The 26,667-nt window shown below is 40.7% G+C and overlaps 1 protein-coding gene across 2 annotated transcripts in view; it reads right to left on the bottom strand.

Moving 5' to 3' along the window:
- The window catches only part of FDFT1 (farnesyl-diphosphate farnesyltransferase 1), a 387,885-nt gene that overhangs the window by 344,789 nt on the left and 16,429 nt on the right, over positions 1-26,667 (bottom strand). For both annotated transcript variants that reach the window (XM_044062382.1, XM_044062381.1), the window contains exon 2: positions 12,316-12,420. In XM_044062382.1, coding sequence (XP_043918317.1) covers positions 12,316-12,414 — 99 coding nt within the window. In that variant the 5' untranslated portion in view covers positions 12,415-12,420. The remainder of the gene's footprint in view (positions 1-12,315; positions 12,421-26,667) is intronic.

The following is a 26,667-nucleotide window of genomic DNA, read 5'->3' as shown; positions in this document are numbered from 1 at the left end:
GACCTTGGGACACAGGTGGACAGTAGTCTCTCCTTTGATAATCCCATTGCCACAGCAATCAGGAAATCCTTCTATGTGGCACACCTCATCACAAAAGATTTCTCATCCAGAAAAAAAGAGGTCATTGTTCCCCTCTACTCATCACTCATTAGACACATTATAGAGTACAACACCCCTTTTGGTTTGTACCTCACAAGACATCTACAACAACTGGAAAGGTCACAGAAATACCTCGCAAAGAGGATTACTGGCCTGAAACAGATGCCCTACACAGACCATCTCAAAAAACTCCAGCTTTACTCTGTTGCATATTGCCTACTCAGAGGCGATCTCTGCCTAACCTACAAAGCTATGTCAAACCCAGAGCTGTTGGACATGCTCCACTTAAAGAAATCCCAATCCCCTCCAAGCTACATGCTGTAGGGATCTAAACCTTGTCACCACAATCAACAGAACATGCTGGAGGGATAGATTCCTGTCCCAGAGACTTACCATACTCTGGAACAGACTACCTATGTCAAACAGAGCTCCTCATTAGCACTCTTCAAGAAAAATCTTGATGATTGGATAGGAAATACAAAATTCACCCTGGGGATCACTTCTGTGGCTCTGCTCGACAGGGGCACAGGAAAATAATTTTCTTGTGTGGCGAAAGCCAGGGTACCTTTTTGGCTAAGCTTACATAGGCTCTAGGGCCAATAGCCTAGTACCTACCTATGAACCTGTGAACCTTGAGTTGATATAATCCTTCAGGTGTTTCATTTATTTTGATCAGCTCTGAGCACATTTAAGTTATTTTTTCCTCTAATTTTTTCCTCTAGATTACTGGAAGCCATGTCTTGCACCAAAGCTGGAGCTTGAACTGCTTTTTGATGAACAGTTGCAGGATTCTTCACATCCAGTGTTTTCTCCTAAACATTTGTGACTGATTTTCTTTCAGGTTCTCTACATTTCTTCTTTTCTGTCATCTAGGCAGTGCACTTACTAGCCAGTAACTATAATTTACCCAAAAAGACAAATTCATTGGCTCTGTTTTCTGAGTTTCTGTTTTCACAATGGGAGAGATGAAATTAAGCTCTTACTCAGTATGCAGCCATCTTGGAAGTCTCTTTCCCCTATCCTTCCTGAGAAAATGAAAAATGGATACTTGTACTCCCAAGAAAATATACCCTTTCTTCCCTTCCTGTTGCTCATTTTGTGTGTTCCTCTGTTTGCTCTTCTCCATTTCTCATTATTTCCCCCGTTCTTCATTTATACAGTGACATGACTTGGCATTTTATTGTGGTACCCTTTTATGGACTGCCCTTTAGGACCATGTTGCAGCTATGGGGCACTGTGATACAATTATGAACACTCGTAATATTAGGAATTTCATCTGCCTGATCTTGTGTTACTTGATGAGACATAGCATAGTTTCTCCAGAAGCACAGTTATTGCTCTGTCCTGCTTCTGAAGTTACAGTATGCAGCCCTATATCCCTGGTATAAATTATGCTGGGCAGAATTAAGCTGCTTTGTGATAAATTCACCACACTATTTACCAGTGTGCACTAGTGTTATGCTTTCTTCTAACTACTCCCATACATAACTGGAACAACTTTTCTCTGAAGTGGTCAAACTCTTATATAATAGCTGAAATACAGTTGTTTTTACTAGAAGTCTTACCGCAAATGGACCACAAGACAAGTAGGTTTTTGGCTGAAAATGAAGGAATATGTACCTATGGTAGTGCTTCACTATCTAAGAAAATACAAAAAATACTTGAGGAAAACTCTTTTGTACTGGCTTTCCTTTTATATATATGCAATATTAGAAATGGAGTTCTTCACAGACATATTCAATGGGTCAGTTTGCTGTCCAGGAAAATAAGCAACTTTATCAGAGAACATTTCCTGCTAAATTCCTTACAAGAAAAGTAATTTTTAATCCACATTGTTGGCATTGCTGCAGATAGTTAACTACTTGGATCCACTGGTGGTGGTTCTGATTATTAAATCTTTGTGGAATTAGGTTTATCAGATTATAGAGAATGTCTTAAGGCATTCCAGGTTGTCCCTGGACCTAACTCTAATAACAGACCAAGAGTATTTGCAAAGGGATAACCTACTAGCTCAATTAGCCTGTATGACCACTAAAATAGTAATTTTAGACAATGAAAAGACTGACTCCCCCAAGGAGTTGTGGGGGACATTTTTTACCTATTCTAAAAAAGTGGCATATTTTCAGCAAAATAAAATACCACCCCCTGCATGTTTCCTTAGTGGGATTATTTTCCTTTCTTTTAGATTTTCCTCAATTTCTTTAAATATCGAATAACATTACCACGTGTGGATAAGTTATTATTTGTGGTTTATGTAACCCAGAGATTACTGCACATTATTAAGGTTGTGTATATTATGCAGACTGCTGGGATTGCACATGTTCACTTTCTATATTTGGACTAGGTTGGCATGGATTCTAGGTAACATACAATAAAAAGTCTTGAAAAAACGAAATCAAAGAAGAAATTATGTGCACAGACCATCTCAGTTACTGAGTCAGTGTATATAAGATGTTTTCTCTCTCCAGTAATACAGACTGCAATCAACAATTTTATGTATGTTTTGTTGAAGGGATTAATCTCACTACGCTTGTGACCTGGTAAACATTTTGTATTAATTATGAGAAATTTGGCCAGGACACCAAAGAAACTCCCTTACTCCTACTCTGTTTTAATAGAGCGCTGAATCAGTTGTTAGTTAGAAAGTGGGGTGTGACACAGTGAACATTGTAAAGGACGAATTTTTTTATTAAAATGGGGAGAGGGGAAATGAATAGAACTGAAGGCCAATAGTGTTGATTGTATTGGAAAGGAGACAGCAGACAGTAAGATACTTGTATGTGATATTGCAAAGGCTTGCGATAATATAGATGACAGAATATAGAAAATGCTAATATGGTTTAAAGGTATGACAAAAAGGGTTCCCAAATCAGTTTATGACAAAACGTGAAAACGGGGTTTGTGAACGACTGAGAAAGTGAAGGTGTTAGCAGAATGAAGGGTGAAGCAGGGATGCCCTTCAAGTGGTATACTATTTGCATTAGTATATTGGATATTCCAGAGCACTACAGAGCCAAAGGATGGTCTTCTTCTAGAAGTCAAATCCAATTTGCAATAAGAGATGAGGACCAAGTTGCTGCAGAGCAAATGTCATCCAAAGACACTCTAGACCAGAAAGCTGCAGACGTAGCCATGAACCTAGTGGAATAAGCTTTAACCTGACCTGGAGGAGACATGCCTTTGTTCTTATAGACCTGCAGGATGCATGAAGAAATACATCTAGCTATAGTGACCTTGGAAATAGGTTTTCCCAAAAAAGGTCTATAGAACGAAACAATTGATCAGATTTACGAAAATTTTTTGTCTTGTGTAAATAGAATCGTAAGTCTATGAACATCCGTGTGTAGCTTGTATTCCATCCTGTTGGTAAAATTGGGAAAGAACACAGGCAAATTTATAGTCTGATTGATATTGACTGGTCACGCCACCTTAGAAAGAAAAGATGGGTTGGTTCGAAGGAAAACTATCTGTATGAAAAATCATGTATGGAAGTTTGATGGACAAGGCCTGTAATTCCGAAACCCTTCTAGCAGAGGTAATAGCGACCAGAAAAGCTGTTTTCCACAATTGAAATTTTAGGTCTACAGTTGCAGCAGGCTCGAAAGGTGGAGTGACCAGAGTTTGGAGAACCACAGTAAGGTCCCACTGGGGAACAGGATCTTTAACCGGAGGGTGTAGCAAAAAGGTGCCTTTGATAAAGGCTTTACACAGTCTAGAAGATGCCAAGGATGCAGAATTCTCTCCCACATGAAAATGAAAAATGGCAGCCAACTGAACTTTGATAGTAGAAGAACTAGCTCCATGCTGGAAAATATCAGCTAGAAAATCAAGAATAGTGGAAATAGGAGCCGTGAATGGATCTAAACTCCTCTGAGATGCCCAGAAAGTAAAACGTTTCCACTTGCTGCGATAAAGCTTTCTGGTTTCCGTGGTCACTGTGGTTTGGGTCGGGGCTGGAACAAAGGGCCACACCTCCAAAATGTCCGGAGAGCTCATCCACCATATGAGGGATAACTGACACACTTGACTTAGGTGGATAGGATAGGTTAGTGGTAATTCCAACAGGGAGCATTGAACAGCTAGATTCCACTGAAGAATCCGCATGTGTAGCCGAGCACACGGAAGAAGAGTTATGGTCTCTACCATAGAACCTAGGGCCCTCAACACTGATTCCGCTGTCAGGAGGTGAGAATGGTAAATCAGGGAGACATGCATCCTGAGGTTTTGAACTCTCTCCGAGGTCAGGAGCACTTTGCACTGGAGTGTGTGTATCCTAGCACCAATGTAGTCTATTACCTGTACAAGGTCTAGTAGAGATTTGGATGTGTCGATTGTGATACCCAAACTCAGGGCAAGTGTGAGAAAGTAATCCCCAGTTTGGGAAAGCAGATGCCTGCTGGGAGCAGTGAGGAGCCAATCATCCAGGTACGGATAGACCTGAATCCTCTGAAGCCTCAGGTGACTCGCTACAACCGTCATCACTTTGGTAAACACCCTGGGGGCTGTGGTGAGACCAAAGGTTAGGGCTCGAAACTGATAATGATTGGCCCCTAGCCGGAAGCGGAACCTCCTGGAGCTTCTGTGCATTTTTGTGTGATAGTAGGCATCCTGGAGATCTAACGAGCACATCCAGTCACTCTCTTGCAGGTACGGCATGATTGACTGTAGTGTGACCATCAGGAACTTCTCTTTGGCAACTGACAGGTTCAGGGTAGAGAGGTCCAGAATAGGCCTTAAGTCCCCTGTTTTCTTTGGCCCCAAAAAGAACCTGGAGTAGAAGCCAGATCCATACTGATATGGGGTACGGTTTTGATGACTCGTTTTCCTAGCGGCTTGGAAACTTCCTGCGCCACTGCCTCCCTTTGCATAGGTGGAATGTCCGGGAGGTGTTTGGGAGATATGGGGTAACCCACGAAGGGGATAGAATATTCTCTGGATATGATTGGAAGCACCCAGCGGTCCATTGTTATGGACTCACATGCCGATGGTTGCAAGGACAATTGTCCCCCGAATGCCTCCAGAGTAGAGCAGCTGGGCAATCCCTCAGGATTGCTGCTCGGGTCTGTCCGAGAATGGTTCGAGACCCGAAGTTCCGCAGACCACCAAGGCCTCTGGGCCGGCATCCATGCTATCCCCCTCTGCCTCAAGGAGAAGAAGAGCTCTGAGTGTCCCAGAAATACAGAGACTTCTGGAACCACATCTTCTTTTGCCCTCTCTGGTTCTGGGAAAAGGACCTTTGAGGGTTAAAGAAGCGGATCCTGACGGCAGACAGTGTCTTCCCGTCCTTCTCACTCTGGACTAGTGTCTCCTTGATAGTCTTACCGAAAAGTGTCGAGCCATCATAAAGGGCATTTGTAAAGGACGCCTTAAAGGGTTCGGTAAATTGACAAAACCTGAGCCAGGTGTTGCGTCTCATGGACATGCCAGACCCCACTGCCCTAGCCGCTCCTTCCATAGCATGGGAGAGGAGTCGCATGGACATATTTGATACCGCCCTGCACACCTCACCCCCCACTCTTTAAATATACCAACTCTGAGACCACACTATAGTGCGGAAAGGGAATATTTCCCTTTACTGTACTGTAGTGCGATCTCGGAGTTGGTATATTTAAAGAGCGGGGGGTGTGGGTGGTGCAGTGGGGCTTGCCCTCCTGCTTGCAACAGTTAGTTTTGTGTTACATGTTTTATTTTTTTTTTTTTTTATCCGTGATCGAACTTTTGCAAGTTCCACTATATGGTTTTGACCATATAGAGTTCAAACTTGAAGTTTGATCATGTAATAGGAACCAGTCTAGTGACATGGGCAAAGTAATTCAGCTCCCTGATCAAAAAGGTAGCTGAAGCATACACCCGCTTCCCTAGGCAGTCCATCATCCGTGACTCCCGGTCAGAAGGGTGGACCGAAGAACTTTCCTGAGATAGTTCCCTCTTCGTGGCTGCTGCTACTACCATGGCGTCCACTGGGGGAGCCCTTATTCCAGGAAGGCCTGTTAGTAGGGGGACTTAAACTTTTATTGGGGCGCTTGGGGATGGGCTCCATGGTATCTGGTTCCTTCCATGCCCGCAAGGTGATCAAATCCACTAAAGGATCCACGGGAGGGGGCACCCAGGAAGTAGACATGCCCATGCCAAAAGCCCCCAGGAACACAGACTCATCAGAGGAGGTCTTGGGACAGACCAACCTCCCCTTTAGCACAGGATCTCCATGATGTCTCCAAAGGAGACATCCTCGGGAGATGATCTTGGGGAGCACTCCCCATCATCTAAATATGTGTCGGTTAGGGACTCAGGGGAGTCCAAGTGCCTCCTCTTGCATGTATGCTTGCGAGGCACATCTCCAGTGGGGCACTCAGGGGAGCACTCGCAAGCCATCTGTTCCTCTGGGGGAACCATCTGGGGCTCTTCGAGCATGGGCTGACCCTCTGGTAAGACAATGAGGACCATAGACAGAGCTGAGGGGGTCTGGGCGGAGTCCAAGGGGGCGGTTAGGGGGTCTCGATAGGATGGAGAGGACCCTTTATACCACATCAAATGCCGAAGGAGAGTGGACCTCCTGGGAAGCTAATAAGGAGGCTGGTCTCCACAGGTCCAATGTGAGAATCGAAGCTGGTTCCGAAGTGGATGGAGCTCCGAGGGAGGGAACCTGGCCCGACAATGTCACACCCACTAGAAAAGGTTCCACTCCCTCGGATCCGACACCCAGGCGCCGGATCCGAGAGTGGCTCTGATCTGAACTGGTCGGATCCAAGATGCTCCAGGCAGCTGTCGGTGTCGAGGAAACAAGGATCATCGGTGCCGACCTCCTGACCAAGGCCAACATCAGATCCGAGAACTCCAAAACTTAAGGACAGATAGGCAAAGGAGAAATGGGTTGAAAAAAAAGGAAGCGAGCTCCCCCCTCCAGAGGAAGTGGGGCTGGCAAGACCCCCATGTAAATCTGTGTACGGATAAAGCGCTTCATCATCTTATCCAGATCCATGTCCAATAAGGAATGGGTCAACCGTGATGAGGCCACGGACTCCGACCTGGCAGGTTGGGGAACTGAGGCCTGAGAGACTGGACATGCCTCCTCCGGATCCGAGGAGAATCTCAGAGACCGGAGCCAAGGAGAGTCACAGATCCATGCAGACTTGCTTGGGGAAGAGAGGTCCGGGGACCTCTTCCTCTTTTCCTTTGTCCTAGACTCTCTCTGCCATTCTCTACCTCTCCTCTGCTCCACTACCACAGGCTTAGATGCAGGAGTTTGACCCCAGCCTGGGAGGGAGGGGAGGCCAGAGGAAGAGAAGTGGGAGAGGCAGCCACGGCAGCCGCCGTGACTGAAGCCGAAGATGAGGAAGAAGGATCAGTAGCAGGCAGAAGACCTTTGAGGGCCAACTTGGCCTTCCTATCTTTTAATGCTTGGGGATTGAACCCAGCACAAATAGAGCAATCCACACTAAGGTGGGCCACACCTAAGCACAACACACACACACACACACACACACACACACACACACACACACACACACACACACAGTGTGGCCATCCGCTGGGGTGAGCTTATGGCCACATTCTGTGCAGCGCTTAAAGACTAGCTTTTCAGCCATCCTACAAGAAAAGAAAGAAGCCTTAAAAAAGATAGGCAACAAAACTATCTTTCTTTACTCTAACAGACACACACCCACTCACCACACTAGACTAGAGGCAACACTAAGGGGGGGGGGCACAACAGACAAACTACTCTAACTATCTAAACAAACCTTCACTCGACGCCAAAGCAATGGGGGGGGGGGGGTACCTACACTAACCTGAATCGGCTAAAAGAAACAGAATTTTTAAAACTTACGGTAAGAACTTACCCACAGATAGCTGGAGCTCTGAAGACAGACTGTCTAACAAATCGCGGCAAATGACATCTGGAGATGGGAGGCAGTGGAGGTGTATTATGGGTAAGGGGAGGAGTCTGGAGCTCAGAGCTGATGCTAGTGATATTTGCTGGCTCGGATCTGATACGGATCCGTATCCCACAGGTTGAAGACCAAATGAAGTAAGCTACTTCAGATCAGATATTCAGACAACTGTAAGATACCAGGCATATAACTAACACATCAGTAATGATGTTTTGCCATACCAACGTTCAGAAATGCTCTCCTTCTGACTATCTCCAAAGTAAGATAGCCAGGCTGTGAATGAAGCCTGCATCACCAAAAGGGGTATCCCTTTGCTACCCTGACTGTACTTCAGATCCCTTGAATCTGTTCCACTGATCTTTTTGTCTGCTTAGAGAAGACTACTAGACGTCTGCTGGTTCTGAGGGCTCCAGTGAAACCATGGTCACCACTAGCCCCTTTATGACCCATAAATATGTGTTTGGAGAACAAAACTTGAAATCTCATGCTGAAAGGATCTGCTCCTTCCTCCATGGTCTTTTGGTGAGGACTGACTTCCTAGCCATACAGCAGACATCTATTTGTGAAGCATTTGTGAAGGTCACCTTTATGTCACTATCAAAGGGCACAGGTACAGCTCCTTGTGTTGACACATGGCAGTGATGGACCCAGCAACCTGAATCACCCTGCAAGCAGTATCATAAGATAACCATATCATTATAAAACCCACAATTCACAAGCTCTTTCTTATCACAGTTTGTTTTCTGTAATAGCAGCCCTAATGAAGACATCATGCTGAAAGTACAGATTCTGTGTCACGTAATTTAAGTTACTGAACTTTATAGTGAAGATGCATATGTTACTTCTCCTAGCATGTTTAGAACCTTGTAAGGCTTAAGAATCTCAGCTCACACGGACTAGTTTCTGGCCGAATGAAAAAAAAATTCTATTACCATTTGTAGAAGCAGCAACCACAGTTTCAAGATGTTCTTAATTCACAACCACCAGTTTCTTAAAACTGTCTATAACATAGGGGAACCAACCAGAAGGTCTGCTTGAGCACCCAACATATGTACTGTAATTTTCTCTAGGGCTCAGGAAACTACTTGAGATAGTTAAATCCCTTTCCTCATACATTATCTTGAGTATCTTGCTGAACTTAAGGTCATCTGGAAAATAAATTGCTCCATCCCTGTCATCCTGCTCCTGTAATACATCTTTAGTACTGTGGTCCCAGCTAGTGTGGCAAGATCTGGTCAATTTTTTTTAGCCCTTTTGTAATCTGATTCCTCGGAAGAGGACAAAGGCCTCTTAGAGGAGGTAGACTCTGAAAGACAGTAGGAAGGAGGAGAAACTGAATGAGATGACAGCCTGAATCTTCCTAAATGGCAGCCTGAGCTGGCAGTGAATGAAGACTTAAGTTCCACTGATGACTGGGACAACAGGGGCTTCGATGCCAGTAAAGAAGTAGAGGTCTGCCATGAAGTGCTGACAATACTGGTGGATAGGCAGTGGTTTAGAAAAGTGGGTGTAGCACTGGGTCCAACATCAAGTGACACTTCAGGTAAAGAGACAATCCAGACAATGACAGTCAAAACAAGGGTGAAATTCAATACCCAAGAGCTCAGTACATGCACCAGCACTGACTAAACATACAGTTGTCAGACATCAGGCAGCCCACTGCTTAGGGAATCACTATTTTCCGGACTCAGTTTAGAGGACCCAGTGTCAAAAGGCTATCATTACCTCACACAAACTTTCTTCATCTTTCACGTGGAAGAATGGAAGTTTGGATAATCAGAATATGGAGACATAAATAAAATTGGCCTTTCTGTGAGGTTTTATCTCAGAAATATCCCCAGTGCTAAAAAGGCCTTCTATAAAAATAAATAATTTTAGCCTGAGAAAATGTACTTCCTAAATCAGCCCCACAAAGCATGTTTGTCTTCATATTTTGTCTTATTCTTTCATAATGGCTCCTGGATTGAGGAATGAGCATTCTGACCAGAGGTTCGGGATTTAGGCACAGAAAAATACATTTATTCCATTCAAAATGTTACTAGTATAGTGGTCTTTTTCATCATTCCTGCCTTGTAAGCATGGTTGCAGCTGTTACTGAAGAAAGACCCACACTCTCAGTTATCACAGGTTTATTAAAATACAGAAGAAAATAACAGTTGAATAACTTTTCAAGAATATGATCAGAAGACTCATATTTTAAAAAGCTGGAACTGCTAAATAAACTCATTGTGGAATTAACCTCTATACGAAAAGAAAAAAGTGGTCTAACAGAACAGGAGTTGAAATCATAAATTCTGTTAATCAAGTTACCATAAAGTTACTGTCCCTATCCTGAGGTATAGTCAAGTATACAAACATAAGAGATATTGCAGATAAAGCACACTGATCAATATCTTGTAACAGAGATCTATAAGAATCAAAATATTCAGGTAGCAGTCAAACATCAGTCAATATATCCTACAGTTCTAGTTTAAAATGTGTGTATATTTAAAAGTTGCAGGAATGATTAGTTCTGAATGTATCAAAAACTCTCCAGTCAAAATGCTTTGCCATTAAATCCAAAGAGACTCCAGAAAAATCCTCCTGAAATTATTTTTTTAAATAATATACCCTTAGCTCTATTATTAAACTAATGGCTCGTGGAATGGGAAATGAAACTTAGAATATACCATATTCTTATCATAGTAATGATTATGAGACCAAACAGCTTTAATATGTTGTCAGACAACATAACAGAGATAAATTATACAAAGCAGGCTTATTCTGAAGCTTTAAAAAATAAATTTATTTTACACAAAAATATATTACTATTAAAATCAGCAGAAAAGCCAAATTAATGTTCTGCTCATAAGCAGAATATGATATTGTTGCTGTTTTTAACAATTATTTCTCAACTGAAAATCATACAGGGGAATGATTCGTGCAGAAAGTGAAGAAATAATCTTAATTGCTCAAATAACCTCTTTTCTTGCAAGTTTTACTGCAAATATAAAAAACACAGAAGTGCCAGAACAATGCTTTGCTGTCTGTATAAATGAAAATAATGCAGAAAACATTGCTTTATTCAGTACAGAAAAACACTGCAATCTCAGGAAAGATACAGAATTTACACAACCCATCATTAGCCTCAAAACCATACAGAAAAAACAGAGTCTGATAGTGTTCATACAATTTTGTTATAGCTTAAAAGCCACACAAAAAAGCTTTGTAAAAAAAATTACACAACTACAATTTGTTACAATTTGAATCAAAGTGCCTCATAATCAAAAATTCCTAATGTGAAAAGGCAAGATGAGTGAGGTGAACCTTCTTGCTGATGAGATATTTTAATGTCTACCCTAAAGTTAAAAATGGAATTCCAGTTAATAAAAGCTTAAATATTAGTAATAAAAAAGTGTTAATCACAGCCAAAAGATTCTCATGGAATAAATACTTCACAACTGTTAATATTTCTATATACAGTAGTGAGTCGATTATCCAAACTAATTGGGACCTAGGGTAGTTTGGATAATCAAACATATAACTGAAATGGATAAAAACTTCTAAAATCTTGTTTTTTCTGCATGCAGGGAATACACTTTTCAACAGTGGACAATAAAGAATATTTTTCACACACGAGCTGACTACAAGCTCAAAAAATGTGCACAAGTGAATACGTATAACGTTTACATATTCAGACTTTATGATTTTTCTTACCTGAAAACTTTGGAAGGCTGTGTTCGGATAACTGACATTTTGGATAATCAACGTTCAGATAATCGACTCTCTACTGTATACAGTGCTCTCTACTGTATACAGTGAATGCAGACGGGGTGGCTTTCAAACCTACAAGGAACACATTGCTTTGTATAGTTCTACAAATTCTTATCCTAGTTGTCACTGCTGCAAAATTTAGGGAAGGTAAGTCACATACCATTCGTGAGAGCTAAATTACTTCTGACCAGTGAGAAGCTGTTCAGACTGGGTATATGAAAAGGTAAAACACGAGACCAGAAAAATAATTGGTCCCTTCAAAAATCGATTACTTGGACTGATCAAGTTTACTTGTTAGTTGTATAACACCCAACCAAGAGATGTATGGACTGCAAACCAGTGGACCTGCAAGAGGCAGATATGACTGTCACAGTAGGTACCAGAGTGGTTCTGAATTGAGTAAGGTGGCAACAGTTGACGCTACACCCAAATCCTATGCGAAAATGAGAAAAAAAAGGAGTTAATGATACAGATGCTTATGTAATATCACACCACATCTATGACATGGACTCATCAGTAGTTTTATGTAGGCTGTTAAAAAGAAGGTCATTTCTCATATATAGGCTATACTCACATAGTTAAGTCTTGACATTACAGTCCTGCAGCCTCCCATTTTAAATTTAAAAAGGTTGTAGATTTCCTCTGGGTGACTCAGTGACTTCAAGAAGTCCATGTTTCTCTGCAAAACAAATGTATATTCACTTTATTAGTACAACAGGAAATAAGGAACAATGTACTCCAACTAACAAATGCCTATAAAAATACAATAATCCTCCATATAAATGAACAGTGATTCTCTAACAGTGCAAATGTACAGACGATTTCTAAAGAGTATGAATGCCACTTAAGTAAATAATTTATCATTGTATCATTTGAACTCAGCAAGGTAGATATCAGAAGTCAGATTTTTGGCATTGTTCTTATAGACCTGCATCAACATCAAACAGATGGTCTTGGTTTAAGGGAGCATCCAGTAATTTAGCTTTAACATGATCTGGCAAATTTTGCTCCTTAAGCCAAGCATGCCTTCTAAGAACAGACCCAGTGACAGCAGCCCTGCAAGATGCTTCTAAAGAATCAAAACCACATTGCAAAGTATGTTTACCAACTTGTTCAGCAGAATGCATTAAATCCTGTAAATCTTTATTTTCAGCACAGCCAGGAATCAACATCAATTTCTGTTTAAGTAGTCCCATAATATGCTGCTGATACTTTAACATATGAAACTGACAGTTTAAGGCCCTAATGGCCAAAGTAGCAGAAGTGTATACCTTCTTACCCAATCTGTCCAAGGGCCTGGAATCTCTATCAGAGGGGGGTAGGGTTTTTGGCAGTAGTAGCCTTAATGCTTTTAGGTCCTTGGGAAATGGTCTCCGGGTCCGCAGTAGGATTCTTGAAGAGGAACTTGTGAGAGTCAGGTACTCTGTAATACCTGTCAGGTTTCCTGGGAGCTGGACGTAAGGTGTCTGTGGCCAGGTTAGATTCCAAGAAGGCATCATCTACAATGTCCAGAACAGGAGGGATAGCTAAAGGCCTGTGTTGAGGAAGGAGTAAGAATTCCCTAAGCCTATTTTTGGGAGTCAGAGTAATCCTGGCTTTCCCAGTGGAAATGCTCCCTAAGAGTGTCCAAGGTTTCACCAAAAGAAAAATCTTCTGGAGGGGAAGCAGAGGGAATGGAGTCCTCTGTATCAGAATCCTCATAGGTAGATAAGGGCAAATCCTGATATCAGAAGAAACAGAAATTTCAGAATCCTGATCAGAAGAATCAGAAGGAAAGCACTTCTAGGTCTCTTACAGGGAGAAGGCTGGTTTCCCCTAATTAAAGTAATAAGGTCTTCAGCATTCTTATTTGTTTTTTAGGCATATGAGCCTGACCATGTGGTTTGGACGTTGGTTTTCTAGGTGTGGTTCGAGTTTTAGGCCTTGAAGAAGAAGATGGCATCAGTCTGAAATGCAAGTCCGTAGGCCTGAATACACCCTCAGAAGCCGGTGCCAACACAGAGGCTCCGGACCCATCCAAGGTAGAGACATCAGCAGGTTCCATGGTCGAAGAAGCATCTCGCGGCATACCGGACTCTGAATGGGTCTCAGTAGAGACCTGCGAATCTGAAGTAGCGGTTTTCAGGGGCTGTGAAAGCGCCTCACTGAGTACCGGCGAACTGGTGACTAGCTTAACAGAAGCATCGTCGGCAGCTTTGGACCTATGCCGTCTGTCTCTATCTTTACGTTTTTTTAGAAAGTCGGTAGTCGGATGTCTCACCAAAGCCATTTCTAGATAGTTAAACAGAGTACCAAAATAATTTGCAGCAAAAATAAATAGACAACGAATAGTTCGAGGATTGAATAAGGCACAAAACCGACAGTGAGGGATGTCGTGGTCTGGGCCTAAAGTACTAATGAAAATCTTTATGAGGTATTTGCTTTCCACAGGTAATACAATTGTTAACTTTTACTGACATTGGTTTAGAGCAAGAAAAAGGATCCCCAACGGGATACTTAGCTTTTTTGAAGATTTCGATTCTGAAACTCGAAAACGAAAATTTCAGGAGTCGGCCCATCTGCACTTGCGAACTGCTTCTGCTTCAGGCATCGCACGACAAGAAAGACTGATGTAATGGAGTCAGCTGCATGTTTTATACCCCTGACGACCTGAAGTCATGGAAGAAAGGACAGCATCCAACACAGGGATCCAAGACTTTGATATTCAGGCCGGCTGAGGGCTACCTGCAGGCAGATAACCTAAATGTAATGACTGCAACAGTGAAACACGAAGAACATCAACCATTTCTATTCATCCACTAACAGTAATTCCTGCATTACATACGTTAACCACTTATTAGAAATACATAAAACGTTTAACAAAATAACAGTATTCATTAATAAATATTAAAAACACCCCAATATTAATGCTCTAATGTAAATATTTAATTTGGATAAATTAATCTCGTTAAAACCTTGCTGCTTTTAACATTAAAGCACTACTCAAAGAAATTTTAATTTATTTATTCCTGGTGGAAAAGTGGCGTTTAATAGAATCTGCCACTTTAGAATATGGGGAGTTAAAAAGTACTCCCAATCCACCCCTCTTACATTCTTAGCAACTTTCTCTAATACATAAAATAAAAACTTCTTACATTTTCTCATTCCACAGAGTGTTTGCTGAGGTAATTTGTAAAACCCTTTTTATAGCATAATTATGTTGGTAAATTGTATTCTTTAAAAGCCCATTCTGTTTAAACATAAAACACAGCACATGCAAAATAAGTAGCCATAGGCTTTAGTTCTCACTAAAGAAAACTGGCTAAGCTTAAAATGGTCCACAAGGACAGCCAGCCTAGTACTTGCCTATAAAGCTTTTCAAATTTGGTATAGCACAGAACAGAGTTTTTGCAAAAGGGGTTGACATAATGGTTAAAGTAAAGTATCTACCTGACAGACAAGATGTGAGGAAATTGAATAGGCTTAAAATGGCCCACAAGGGCAGCTAGCCTAATATTTACCTATAAATCATTTTAAATGCAGTACAGCACAGAACATGATTTTTGCAACAGGAGCTGGCATAATGATTAAGGTATTTACTTTAAAGACAAGAGTTACAGGGTTTGATTCTCATTAAGAGACACTGGCTAGTGTTAAAATGGTCCACATGGGCAGTTAGCCTAATATGAGCCTATGAATATAAACCACCCCTTTTGTACTACAGTTGTGCCATCCATTTGTATTAATAATTCTGGGGTGGTTACCTATCTCTATCGCAGCATGGACATTTATAAATCAGCAATGAGCACAGGTTTCACACTTGAATATTATTGGTACATGCTTGGTATTTATACTTCTCCCAATTAATCTACAATACAATTTTTACATTTTGCCTCTTGTATACACTACTTGAGGATTGTCACCCAATATAGTGACCAACCTGAAAGTAAAAAATAAGGTTTTCAATTTTTTTTCCAAATTGGCTCTTGTATTACTATCTTTATTGCCATGCATTAAAAATGAAGACCTTGCTGAAGTCAATTCCATTCTTTTTATCAGTTAATAGTTCTTTCAGGGGATCTCTTAATGGCAACAGACATGCAAGAGCATAAAAATTCTTTCAGGTGTTCTTGAGTCTCAGTATAAAGCAATTCAGGTGGGGGAGTTCTGGACCAGACCGTTTCAATCCCTAAAAACTATGTTACCCTGTGTACAAAGGCTAGACCTCTACATATTAATAAATTCCCTTTCCAATGTAATGTAAGTGGGGAGCTATACAGGATAAGGTGTGTTTTGATAATAGCATAGTCTGAAAAACAGATTGCACCATAACACAATTCCCTCACCAGATGCGGATACAACTGTGTAAAATACAACTTCTCAATGATAGAATACTCATGAAACTTAAGAGTATGTAGGTATATAATGATGGAAGGAAGGACAAGGAATCATATATATTGCTCATGCCCATACATTTTGTATATATATTCGTAAGGTCTTCTCCAAAGCAGGGGTATGCACCAGGAATCATATATATTGCTCATGCCCATACATTTTGTATATATATTCGTAAGGTCTTCTCCAAAGCAGGGGTATGCACCAATCTAGGTCCCAAATGCATCTTGGTGTGACAGCATATTGAATTACAGTTCCCATCATAGCACTAAACCTTCCTGGAAACTAATCCATTGCTGGAGCACTGAGGTTAACTCCCAAGGGTTGGTACCAGGTGAGAGATGAATTTGTGACTCCCACTCCAGTGAGGGTCTATATCATAGAGTCAAAACTTTAGGTAATCGAATACCTAAAGTTTAACACTTGAACAGCGAAAGCTGTAAAATGCAAACAGCCACTTCCGTGAATTTTTTCACAGGGAAAAAATTTGCTTAGCCGTTATTGGGAATCTGCCCTATTCTCCATGTAGAGCGATCTCGGAGTTGGTATATTTAATCAGGAGGGGTGTGGGGGGCACATCCCACTTTGACATTTTTTTTGTCCGGCCAAGCAAATTTTTTCCCTATGAAAAAATTAGCGAAGTGGCTGTTCGTGGTTTACAGCTTTTGCCGTTCAGGTGTCGAACTTTAGGTATTTGATTACCTAAAGCTTCGATTATCTAATATAGACCCTCCAGTGAGACCTTTAACTGCCACAAATCTAACATCTGGGTCTCTTAACTGGTGAAATAACTGAAAGGGAAAGGATTTTGCAACCCAAATCACCCCCCTCTCTTATGCCCATCAGAATATGAGTTGCTTGGCAACACAGTGAACCCAGTGGAAACCTCTAACATGCTCGTGTATCAAGAAGGGGGTTTCATGTAGCATGACGAAAAGCCTTTACAAATTATACTACCCTAGATATCTCAATAGGATGTGATAAAACTTTATGTTCCAGGAAAAAAATTATAAATGATTACACAGGATATTGTCCAACTCAACAAAATGTTCAACAAATGATAGGATTATAATTGTACACGGAGTCGGTAATAATTTAAAAATATAAATACATCGAATAACCAAACCTGGATAAAGTACACAGCCAGCAGATAACCTGTAAGAAACAACCTTAACAGCAAACAATGAAAACAAAAAAATATAGGTATCAAGTTCAGTGTTTCCGATGAAGAAATAAAGACACACCCAGTAAGATGTGATTGTGACACAGAATTCCAAATTTCTTAGTCTGCATACTGGGGTTACCAATTCCTCTTGCCTCAGCTTGTAATTAAACCATTAAATAAAGGAGCAAGACAAATAAAAAAAATCACAATTTGACATCATAGTAGACTGTTGATCTTAAGTAAACATGAGAAAATTGACAGATTCATATCTGAGCTTGAGAAACCGTGCATGTTTCTATGAGTCAGTGTTCAGTCAAGAAAGCCCCATAATTGTCTGCTTGACATGGATTGCCTGCTCTGTGTCTCATAATTTACCCATGCTTAAATACAGAAAAGTTGTCTGGGCTCTCCAATGCCACATGACTATTAACAAGTGGTCTTTTAAAACTGTGTATTTCAGAACCCAGTACTGGAGTGGCAGCTTGCCTGTGTGCCTGGTTTGCAACCTCTCCATGAAATAAATATATGGGTCTCTTCAAGCAACTAAACCTTCAATTGGGTCAGATATAGGAAGGCCAACTTCCACTTATTGATTCTGCAGATTTAAATTGCTTCCCAGAAGGCCACTCTCTTTGCCCTAGTTTCTAGTCTGTTTTCACTGTCTGCAAAAACACGGGAGCTGCTAATAAGCCACCGTTTCCCTGGTTGCCGTAAATGAGAGATTACCTTTTCCTTATGAGCACAAGTAGAGTATCTTACCAGCAGTGGACTGTGGCTTTGTCCACAAGTTCCTGCTGGTGTAAAAATTTCTGTGGGCCTTCTTACTAAGAATCCCAGATGGATTAATGCCTATCCAGTCCACCAGTCCCTCTCTCTCATGAAGCCGATACAGTCTTCCTCTTCCACTTCCAGACACTCCAAGATTTCATTAAAGGAGATATTCTTCTTACAGCTACGATCCTTAAGATTGATCAATTTCTTTTCTTCATAGTCCAGCCTATTCTGAGTGTCCTCTAATGATTTATGTAAAGCCTCAGTATCAAAAGGTACTGACTGTTAAACAATCTGAATGAGAAGTAACAGCGTGCCCAATATCTTGCAATTTACAGACATTGTGGGCCATGTATTCCTGCATCATGCAAGTAAGTCTCTAATTCTCAGTCAGGCTCAAGTCACACATCTTGTCCATGGCCTTCTTGTTTAGTGCGTCAAGGGATCACTTAAGTGTACGTGAGAAGTATAGGTCCACAATATCTATAGCAGGCTCGGTATGGGATGGGTCAGCAACATTTACTTTCTTCTTTTTCTCCCTTAGATGACATGTGACAGTGTGCCACCTTGCTAGCTGGAAAAAGTTATGTAGTGCCGGGCCTTCTACAAAAAGAAGCAGGAAGTGGTCAGATTGACCCCAATCACTGCTGTATATTTGACTGGGAGGGTGGGGAGATATGGCACAGCTCACGCCACTGTAGCTCAACCAGACATCCCAGAATAAAGTACAGATTTATCTATCCAATAACACAGACATAGGAAGTTCAAAATCGATACGGTGGGCCAGATTCAATAAAGTTTACACTAAATGTACACTGTTCTGAGTGAAAAGACAACACAGAAATAATTCACACCTTCCTTCCACAGACATAACTCACACCTTCTTCCTCCTAATTTTAGTTTTCCTACTTATATTCTTGCAGCTTTAAATATTGGCAGGGACTCAAAGGTTACCACAAAGTGTAGACTACAAGTACAAGTGATTAGAAAACACAAAAAATGTGATAAGAATTTTATTGAATACATATCGTGTACACTTGGTGTAGGCTTTACTGAAATTTGTCCTTGTATCTTTACGGACTTGCATAATGATCCATTTTTGTAAGGATTTAATATATAAATCTTAGGACTAAATAGGATTGCTTTAGTTGGTCATGATAAATATAATATAGATTTTTAAATTTTATCCATTATCCTTTTAGGACAAGGACTCCTTGAATTGCACATTATTTGGTCAGCTCTGTCCCAAGAGGAGTCTTCTTCCTTGTTTTAACATAGTTTATTTATACTTAAAGTTAAGCTTGCAGGATTAGGTCATTTAAATAACGTATAGAATATATTTATTTAGTATTTTGGGCCTCATGAATAAAGAAAGGCAACAGTCATCCCTCTTCAAAAGGTTGGGCCATCTACAGACCCTGGAAACTGCAGATCCATGTGTCTCACTATTCTTACATGTAAAGCCATGGAAAGAATTATCATGGAGATGATCAATAGAAATATAGTAAACCTCCAGACACAGGACCCAACCTGGTTTGGTTTTGTAAAGGGCAGATCATGCCTACTCAACTTGGTGGACTTCTTTGAGAAAGTCACCAAAGCAATGGATGAGGGCAAAATCGTTCACATTGCCTACCTTGACCTGGCCAAGGCGTTTGACACAATATCCCACTCAGGCATTGTTGACAAATTCAAGAGGTTAGGTACAAAACACAACCAACAATAGTTCCAGGATGCAAGAAATAAAACCTGCCAACTTCCCCCCCTGGTTTGAATGATAGTGTATCTATAGTTTCAGCTCTTAAGGATAGGACAAAAATCAAAGAATGGGGTTATTGACTTTTATTACTCAATCACCCATTTATTGCCACTTACACTATCTATTTTTTATAATATTAATTTTTATAATTTTTTTTACAATAGTACTTGTAGGTTATTTCTGCAAAGTTATCACTTAAAACATACACAATAGAAACTATATTAAAATTCATAATTTATAATTTACCTACTACAACAAAACACTACTTTTCTAGGTCATCTTTTGACACTGTGTGATTAAGTACCCCACTGACATTTTACTTATATATTACTCGTACTTTATTTGCATTCTACTCATTCATTCATTTCTTTTTCAAAATATTCCTTTTGAATGAATTTGTAAGAACAGTATTTAATTTTTAGAATGTATTATTTTATATAATTATTTAATATGTATCCTTATTATACAACCTGTATATTATAGCATACATATTTCTACAACAATGTATTATACGTTTTCTTACATTTAACATATTGTGTTTTTAAAAAAAGTGCTTTTAGCCATTAACTCAATAGCCAATCAAATGGTTGACTAAGGTATTTATTGAATGTTTTAATTATACATGGTTTTCAGTCCTGATGAAGTAATTGGTTTTATGATGAAAGCGCTTAACTTTTGAATTGTGCTTTGGATCTTATTAAAAGTGGAGTTCTAACAGCCACTGGGTGCATTGGTTTCGGTTATAGGTTAGGTACAAACCCATATGTCACCTGGTGGATAGCCAACTGGCTCACAGACAGGACCAAGGAAGTTAGAAGTGGGTAATCCACCTCTACAAAGAGGCCAGTCACAACTGCAGTCCATCAAGGATCAGTCCAAGGACCGCTCCTTTTTGGGATTTACTTCTCAGAAGACAAGGCCATTGTCAGTGGTCTCTGGCTAACTAAACTTGCAGATGATTGCAAATTAGGAGCGGTCATTGAATCTCACACTGACACAAATGTTCTCCAGGAGGGGCTGACACAGACAAACAACTGGTGTCAGAGCCATGGACTAAAACTAAATGCCAAGAAATGCATAATAGTATCCTTTGGGAAGTCATCCATATCTGGTAACTATAATAATGACAACATACCCCTTAGAGCTGACCCAGTAATCAGGGAGTAAGGGACACACATAGATAGTAATCTAGCCTTTGATCATCATGTGTTTACAGTGGTGAGGAAATCATTCTATGTTGCGCAACTTATAATCAAAGGTATGGCATCCAAGTCCAAGGAAGTCACTGTCCCACTATATTCGGCATTCATCAGACCTATCATTGAATACAAGGCCCCCTTTGGTATGTACCTAACCAGGCATATCCAACAATTGGAACATCCACAGAGGTTCCTCACTAAAAGAATACAGGATGTAAGTAATGTGTCCTATGCAGACCGCCACAAGGCCGTATCCCTGTATTCTGTCTCCTACAGGCTTTTATTTATTTATTTATTACATTTAACTGGGAAATAGTCTGACTGGGCCAGAAGCCCCTTTTCAGCAGAGGCCTGGGGAGAAACGCTCCAGTAAGCATAACAATCTTTACATTTGCATACTTAAAACAACAAAATACTTACAATCTTTACATATAAATATTTAACAGACAAATCTTAACATGAAAACAGACTAGAAAAAAAAATCATGGTATAACACAAATAACAGAGGGGAGATCTATGCCCGGCATACAGGGCATTGTCAGACCCCACTCTGATGAACCTCTTGCATATCCAGAAAAAAACGGCACCAGAATTATCTGTTCTAAAGACTTAAACCTTGCCTGTGATATAAACAGGACCTGCTGGAGAGATATATATGTATCCCAGAGACTACCCCGTCTATGGAACAGTCTCGCCATCCATGTGAAGCAGAGTTCCTCCCTAACCCAATTCAAGTGCAGCTTGGATAATTGGACGGAAAACCAGAAATTCATGCCTAGTTTGGCACCTATGTCTCTAGTGCAAACAGGTAACCTGTAAATGGTTTATCTCCCAGGCCCATGCTTACACTTATCAAGGGTATCAGAACTTGTCAGCGATTTGGGATGCATGGCTAGGCTTAAAAAGTCCTAGTAAATACCTATGAACCTATTTGTCGTATATTATGTCATGAAGAAATATCATATTTCACTGTAATTTATAGCTTTTTTTAAATAAGCAAATCAGCTCATTAATATTAACTATCATTTTTTTTTGATTTGCTGAAAAATCTTTTTTAGCTTAAGTTGCAGCTTCTTCACTTGCTTAAACAATAAAACTCAGCTCACAGCATTTTAAAATGACAAGTTTCAAAAATAAATAAATCATACAAATCACACTTGGGAGCAACCAAAAGAAGAAGAAGAATTGCACTCTGACTTTGCAGAGTGCAACAGGAAGGGCTTCTGGGGGTTGAGCTTCTTGTTTGACAGCTGAGTCATTGATTTGAGGGAAAAAACAGTGAATTTACCTGTTTTACACACACTTTTCTTTAAGTAAGTAGATTAAAATAGGTTTAGAATTTTTTTTACTCTCAGATACATTCCTCAACGGACGAGTAAAGAGAGCATACTGTTTAGTGGCAGAAAGATATGCAAACAAACACTCAGCATGTGACATGCCACAACTGTCTCATTTATTTATTATTTCTTAACTGGGTTGGTTCAACTGGGCCAGAGGCCATTTTCAGTAGGGACCAAAGGAGACAAGCTCCATTATATTACAAACAATTATGAAATAATTTAAAAAATACATAGCTTGAAACATAGATTGAGACACAAGTTGTTACATAACTTGTAAACAGACATAGAAGCATAAAATGAGGCATAAGCAGATACATAGATTGAAACATACATTGAAGCATAAATTCAAACACACAATGATGCATCAGGTGGTTGAGGGATGCAGAGATATAGGATGGTGGAACAAACTAGGGAGCTGGAGTTGTAAAAACTTTATATAAAGTTATGTAGGGTCCTGGCAGGAGCAGAACCATGAGTTTGAGAGGGTGTCTTTTAATTATATTTTGAAGCTATTTGTGTGGGGAATACTTCTTATGCTTTGAGGGAGTTTTTTCCGAGCTTGAGATACTGTGCATTTATACATTTCATGTTCACAGGCAGCCATTTAATCCTTAAACAAACACAGTATGCAAGAGATGCAAATACACAATTGCACTGGAGGCAAATATTTTGCATACAAACAAGGTTGTCAACAGCACACACACTACATCCACCACACGCATAAACCAACTTATGATGAGGCACTAAAAAGCAATTTTCCCAAACCTCAAAAAGACTTCCTAAGCCTATAAAGTGCAATGCCTATCCTCAACAATCATTAAAGCGTTCATGAAAAGCAACATCAAACACCACACATAAGCTTACACTTAATGGATCCCCAATAGCAAAGCACATAAAGAAAGCAAATACATTACCCAGGACTTTTCCCATAGAGGACTCCACTGTATGACACACACATGCCCCACTCACCAGGCTGAACAAGGAGAAGATAAGTTGCTTTTGTGGAGCCAGGATCCACCAAGTTATGCATGGACTCAAGTCACTACACTGCAGGTAGCAGTACGATTCTGTCATAGTCCATGTGGGTGTTAATGTCCTGTCAAGTACTTCACTGGACTACATGAACAGGGATATTGTTGATCTCTTTCAATGTGTGTCTGAGGCAGGTATGTGCCTTGCATTGTGCAGCATTTCACCTTCACCAAGGATGATGCACAGTATGAACAAGATGACAGACTTCAATAGCTGGCATATTTCTGGTATCTTTCGATGGGGGGGGCAGAGTTCAATATTTGTCAGCATGGGAGGACATGGTTAACTACATTGCTTTGCAAAGGATGGCCTGCATCTGTCTCCTCTAGGCTTTCGAATATTGGCTAAAACTTTATCCACCCCCCTTAGAGTCTTTTTTAATACAATGCCAAGTTGACAAGCATACCAACATAGTAAATAAAACCCAAAGATACCTAAAGGTGTTACTACTCAATGCTAGGAGCCTAAACAAGAAACAACACCCTACAAGTTCTACTCACTCTGGAGGATATAGACATCTGTGCTATTACCAAGACGTGGTTTAAACCTGCAGAAAAGTACTCCAGTAGTGCAAAGCTTCAGTGCCATATTTAGACCATCAGCTGCACAGACAGGGTCAAAAGGTAGCGGAGTTCCAATCTATATTACAACAAGCATAACTCTATGTTGATTAAACAGGATGATGCACTAGAATTTATCCACATGCAAATCACCACAGAAAGTACCATACCATACCATATCCTAGCAAGCTATAGGTCATGTTCTAAGTCTCTAGAATCCCATAGCTCACACCTAGACCTACTGTAGACACTCACCTTTAAACTAAATACCCTTTTCATGGGAGACTTTATCTACCCCCTCTATAGACTGGGAAACATACACTGCTTCACACTTGCGGGCACAATGATATATGGACTTTATTAACACAAATACCCTTGACCAGATAGTGCACACAACCACCAGAGTTTCAAACCCAGTGGACCTGGTGCTCATCAATATGGGAAAGTGATGCCCCCCCATGTCACGTCCTCACTAGTGAGATCAGACCACACAGCGGTCTCCTTCAAAATAAAAATAAACTCTGTAACCCCAGTAAACCTTGTAAGAGTTAGGATCTATTCCAAAGCAAACTACATCCTATTAAGCGATAGTTTGTCAAATTTCAATGACCCTCCCAACCTTGTATTCACAGCAACCTATGGGGAATTGTCTCGGAGACTTTGAACAATCATATAAATGGCTGTACAGAGGTTTCTATACATACTAGATGTAACCCCCCCCCCCCCCCAAAAAAAACAAAAACAAAAAAAACACGCCGGTGGAATCCTAAACTTAATAACATATATAACAAAAGGAAAAATTTATGGGATAAAATCAGGAAGAGCAACTCCCATAATCATCGGAACTCTCCAATTAAACTAAATAAGAAACTAATAGGACTTAATTAAGTCCAACAAGACCAATAATGAGGTCAAGACAGCCTCACAAGCTAAAGACAACCACAAGCTTTTTTACAGCCATGTCTGAAACCTCAAAGGCAGCACACATTAGAGTGCCAAACTGGTTGTCAATGATGCCACCTTCACTGAGTAGAGCGACATGGTGAATTTTCTGGCTGACAAATTCAGCTCAATCTTCACCCCCCCCCACTCCCTCTTTGCCTTCACCCATGAAATACCAACTCGTATAAACCCCCAACTATTAACAGGGAGCAAGTCCTGTCAGTGGTCCCTAAGGCCAAAAATACAGCATCAATGGGCCCCAACAACATCGCCGGATGCTTTCTAAATGGCTTGAAACAAACTATTGGGACTTCTTATGTCACTTTCAACTAAAAAGAACACAAAAATGGAGGACTGCAATGGTTATCCCACTTCACAAGGATGGACTTTCGACTGACCCAGGAAACTACAGACCTGTTAGTTTGACTAGTCTAATATGTAAAGCTATGGAAGGAATTCTAGTGGAACTGATCAATAAAGACATAGGCAACCTTCAAACACTGAACCCATCCCAGTTTTGCTTTGTCAAAGGAAGGTCATGGTGATTAAACCTGGTGGCATTCTTTGAGAAGGTCACCAAGGCAACTGATGAGGGGGAAACTGTGCAAACCATCTACCAGGACCTGGCTAAAGCATTCAATACAATATAATACAAAACCCCACTTGGGTATTGTTGTCAAACTCCTACATAACTCACTAGATTGCCAGCTGGATCACAGACAGGACCCAGGAAGTCAGGACTGGTGTTACTACCTCCACTAAAAGATTGGTTATCAGCAGGTGACCTCAGGGCTCAGTGCTGGGACTGCTGTTATTTGGCAACTACTTCCTGAGGTAAATGGCTCAGTGCTGGGACTGCTGCTATTTGGCAACTACTTCTTGAGGTAAAGGCTAATGTTAAGGGCCTTTGTTTGACCAAGTTCGCAGATGACTGCAAGCTGGGAGCTATCATAGAGTCCCCCCATGACACAAACATCTTACAACAGGGTCAAACACAGACAAATGATGGGGGCCAAAGTCATGGATTAAAACTAGATGCCAAGAAATGGACTGCACTGCCTTTTGGGAAAACTGCAACATTGGCTAATTACTCCATCGATAAGAGACCCCTATTGCTGATCCAGTAGTTAGGGATCTGGGAACATATGTTGACAGTAATCTGGCCTTTGGCAATATGTGGCCAAGGTAATAAAAATAATTCTATGTCACCCAACTTGTATGTCAGAGTGTGGCATCCATATCCAAGGAAGTCACAGTGCCACTTTATTTGGGCCACATCAGACCATCACCGAGTATAATGCCCCCTTCCAAAATTAATGTACCTGACCCAATATATGGAACAGTTGGAAAGCCCACAAAGATTTCTTGCCAGGAAAATCCAGGGTATAAACACAATGTCCTATATGGATCACCTTAAAGCCATATCTCTACAGTCTCCTACAGATTACTGAGAGGTGATCTATGTCTGGCATACAAGGCATCCTCGGATACAACTCTGATGGACCTTTTGCATATTTGCAAAATTAACAGCATTAAAACCACTAGATCCAAGGATTTAAATTTTGTTTGTGACATAAATAGGACATACTGGCAAGACAGATATGTGTCTCAGAGGATCCCCATGCTCTGGAACAGGCTGCCTATCCATGTGAAGCAGAGTCTATCCCTAACTTTAATTCATCATGGGTGTGACTCCCATGTCTGACAGACAGAGGCAGACAGTAATGCCCAAACTTACATACCCCCTCTACATAACCTCTAAAAACTTCCTAACTAACATATCC

This window comes from Protopterus annectens, chromosome 2.part1 (genome assembly GCF_019279795.1).
Source record: "Protopterus annectens isolate FY-2018-M chromosome 2.part1, PAN1.0, whole genome shotgun sequence".
Taxonomy (NCBI): Eukaryota; Metazoa; Chordata; order Ceratodontiformes; family Protopteridae; genus Protopterus; species Protopterus annectens.
This window is presented reverse-complemented; position numbering and strand designations above follow the sequence as displayed.